Source organism: Bidens hawaiensis, unplaced genomic scaffold (assembly GCF_021521415.1).
Source record: "Bidens hawaiensis isolate Kalapana, Puna unplaced genomic scaffold, B.hawaiensis_p1.1 tig00043271_1, whole genome shotgun sequence".
NCBI classification, from domain to species: Eukaryota; Viridiplantae; Streptophyta; class Magnoliopsida; order Asterales; family Asteraceae; genus Bidens; species Bidens hawaiensis.
In genome coordinates, this window is record NW_027505827.1 from 100,379 (window position 1) to 103,842 (window position 3,464).

The 3,464-nt window shown below is 43.6% G+C and overlaps 1 protein-coding gene across 1 annotated transcript; it reads left to right on the forward strand.

Annotated features, from left to right (window-relative positions):
* Positions 1-2,465: 2,465 nt before the first annotated feature.
* Positions 2,466-2,780, forward strand: LOC143615486 (uncharacterized). The gene has a single exon (XM_077088600.1). It carries the CDS (start codon positions 2,466-2,468, stop codon positions 2,778-2,780), a length of 315 nt encoding a protein of 104 aa, XP_076944715.1.
* The last annotated feature ends 684 nt before the right edge of the window (positions 2,781-3,464 follow it).

Consider the following 3,464-nt stretch of genomic DNA (forward strand, 5'->3'; position numbering starts at 1 on the left):
GAATCAGAGGAGGTCCATACCTAAAGCAACCATTGTTAATCACCACGCTGATCGCCCATTACCGAAGCCATACTTTATTGATCAAGGGAGCACCTCGGACATAATGTACCAACAATGCTTCGACCAATTAGAAGTGGAAGATAAGGCAAGATTGGAACCCGTTAACGCCCCAATATCAGGGTTTTCAAACGAGGTCACCCACCCGCTGGGACAATTGAAGCTCCCAGTAATATTGAGTGACGGCAGACATTCAGGACTGATGAGGTGGAGGTCTTAGTGTTACCAGTAAAATCAAAACATGACATAATTTTGGTAAGCGAGGCAATTGGAGACTTTAAAACCAACCCTTCTACCGCACACAACATGACGGGCGTCCCCCACAAGGCATCGCATTGATAAGGCCGAATAAGGATTGCTTAGTAGCGGAAGGGTCGAAGCTTCCAAAAAGGCCAAAAGTCTCACAAGAGGAACCAGAAAAATGGGTGTTGAGTGCCAAATTCTCATATTAAACAGTTACCATTAGGCCTAACCTATCTGGCAAGGTTAACTCACATTTAAAGTAGCTGCTACTAAACTACACTGATGTATTCACATGGCAGTCGGCGAACATGGTTGGATTCCCGCGACGCATAGCCGAACACAATCTGAAAGTTAACCCAGCATTCACTCCGGTCGTACAGAATAGACGAAAGATGGGTCCTGAACAGACAAAAGCAATGAACGACTGCGTGCAAGAGCTATTAAAAGCCGGGATCATCTACGAGATTCGATACCAAACATGGGTAGCGAATCCGGTGATGATACCTAAGAGCAAAGGAGGGCGGAAGTGCATAGACTAAAAAGATTTGAACAAGGCCTACCCCAAAGACTGCTACCTATTACCAGAGATTGACCTGAAAGTGGATGCCTTGGTGCCCTGTTATTTCAAATGTTTTATAGAAACATACAAAGGGTACCACTAGATCCACATGGCAGAAAAACATCAAGACAAGATGACACTCCGCACCAACAAAGGCACATTTTGTTACAAAATGATGCCTTTCGGATTGAAAAATTCCGGAGCCACATACCAACGATTAATGGACCAAAAGTTTTGGGAACAGATTGATAACAACTTGGAAGTGTATATGGATGATCTAGTTATCAAAAGCCTAGAGGAAGACAAAATGCTCTGAGATATCGAAGACACGTTCATGAGGCTGCAGAGTATAAGCCAGAAGCTAAACCAAAGCAAGTGCTCGTTTGGAATGGAAGAGGGCAAATTCCCTGGGGTCATAGTAACGAAAGATGGATTCAAGGCCAACCCCGAAAAGGTGCAAGCAATCTAACATATTCCATCAGAAAAATCCTTGAAAGAAGTACAAACGTTTAATGGAAGGTTAGAGGCCATGAACAGGGTCTTAGCAAACCACGCTACTATGTCATTCCCGTTTGTTGCGACATTGAGGAACTGGTTAAAGAAATCACAATTCAGAAGGATGGAAGAAGCGGAAAAAGCTTTCCAAGAAGTTAAAGATGTTTGATAGAGTTACCATCACTAATGGCTCCACAGAAAGGAGAAGAGTTAACGATGTACTTATCCGCGTTAGAGAAAGCGGTGGGTGTGGTTCTGCTAGTAGACCGAAAGAAATTCCAAACGCCAATCTATTACATTAGCAAAACCCTCACGGACGCTGAAACCAGGTACTTTACAATGGAAAAGCTAGTTTTAGCATTGATTTATGCTTCAAGAAGACTCCGCAAACACTTCCACGCCACCCAATCAACGTGCTAACCAATTACAAGATCCAGAATGCACTCCGCAAACCAGAATTCTCAAGAAGATTTTCTAAGTGGGCTATAGAGTTAGGAGAACACACTCTGCAATACAAGCCTAGACCAGCAATAAAAGGCCAAATATTAGCAGACATCATTGCGGAAGTACCAAGAGGTAAAGAAGAAGAGTGTAACTTGGAAGAAGAACCGCAAGAGGTGGTAGACGAAAGGAAAAGGTATTCACAGACGGAGCGTCTAATGACGAAGGGACATGAGCTGGCTTGAAATTAGTAAGCCCAAGTAAGCAAGAGTTCACATATGCCATCCGCCTAGACTTCAAAAGTACCAATTTTGAAGCAGAATATGAAGCCTTCTTGGTAGGCTTGCATATAGCTAATAAATTTGGCGCACGACACATTGAAGCTAGGGTGGACTCGATGCTAATTGCTAGCCAAGTCAATGTAGCATATGAGGAGAAATATGAAGTCATGGCATCCTACTTAGAACAAGCCAGGCAGTTGATGAAAAACTTCACGTCGTGCCAAGTTCTCCACATTAAGCGAAGCGAAAACAAGTCAGCAGACGCCTTGAGCAAACTCGCAGCAACAAGCTTCAAACATTTTGCGAAAGAAGTCAGGGTAGAAACATTGACAGAACCCTCAGTTCCGCCAAGACATGTATGCATCATGCAAACTCTATAAGAAAATTGGATGGACCCGATCAAGGATTATCTGGCAAAAGGAATCCTCTCGCAAGAGAAAGCAGAGGCTCAAAAGATAAGACTCAAAGCCCTGCAATTCCAACTCAGAGATGGGATCTTATACAAGAGGTCTTTCCTTGGCCCACTTCTCTGTTTTGTTGACGCGGATGATGCCAGTTACTTTATCAGAGAGATCCATGAAAGTATATGTGGGTTACATGTCGGGCCAAGAATTGTGGCAGCCAGGATAACAAACACTGTATATTATTGGCCCGGAATGCACATAGATGACGTTAAAGAATTAAAGAAGTGTGACTCATGCTAGTGGCATGCGCCTAACACCCAACGCCTCAAAACAATCTGATCCCAGTTTCATCCGCATGGCCGTTCCAGAAATGAGCCATTGATATCATGGGACCCTTCCCGGAAGCGTCCGGGAAGGTAAGCCTTTTAGTGGTGGCAATAGATTACTTCACAAAGTGGGTTGAGGCTAACCACTAGTATCCATCAGCACCGTTACCATCAAAAAATTCATTTGGGAAAATATCATATGCAGATTCGGGTTACCCTAGACGATGGTCAGTGACAACGGAACCCAGTTTGCCGATAAGAATCTTCAAGAATGGTTAGCGGAGTTGCAAGTCATACAGGTATTCACATCTGTGGCACATTCGGAAGATAACGGTCAAGTGGAGAGAGCTAACCGAAGCATCCTTGAAGAGGTTGGACTGAAATGAGCGGGATGGGTAGAGGAATTACCGCAGGTTTTGTGGGCTTTCCACACTCTAAAAGAGACAAGTCATGAGGAAACCCCATTCAGTCTCACTTACGGAATTGAAGCAATGATACCTGCGGAAATCGGCCTGCCATCCGCAAGGGTGCTACTTGTGGAAGAAGATAACAAAGTAGAGCTGCAATTAAACTTAGACTTTCTGGAAGAAATAAGATAGTTGGTAGAAACAAAAGAAGAAAAATACGAATGCCAACTCAAAAAATACTATAATAGCAG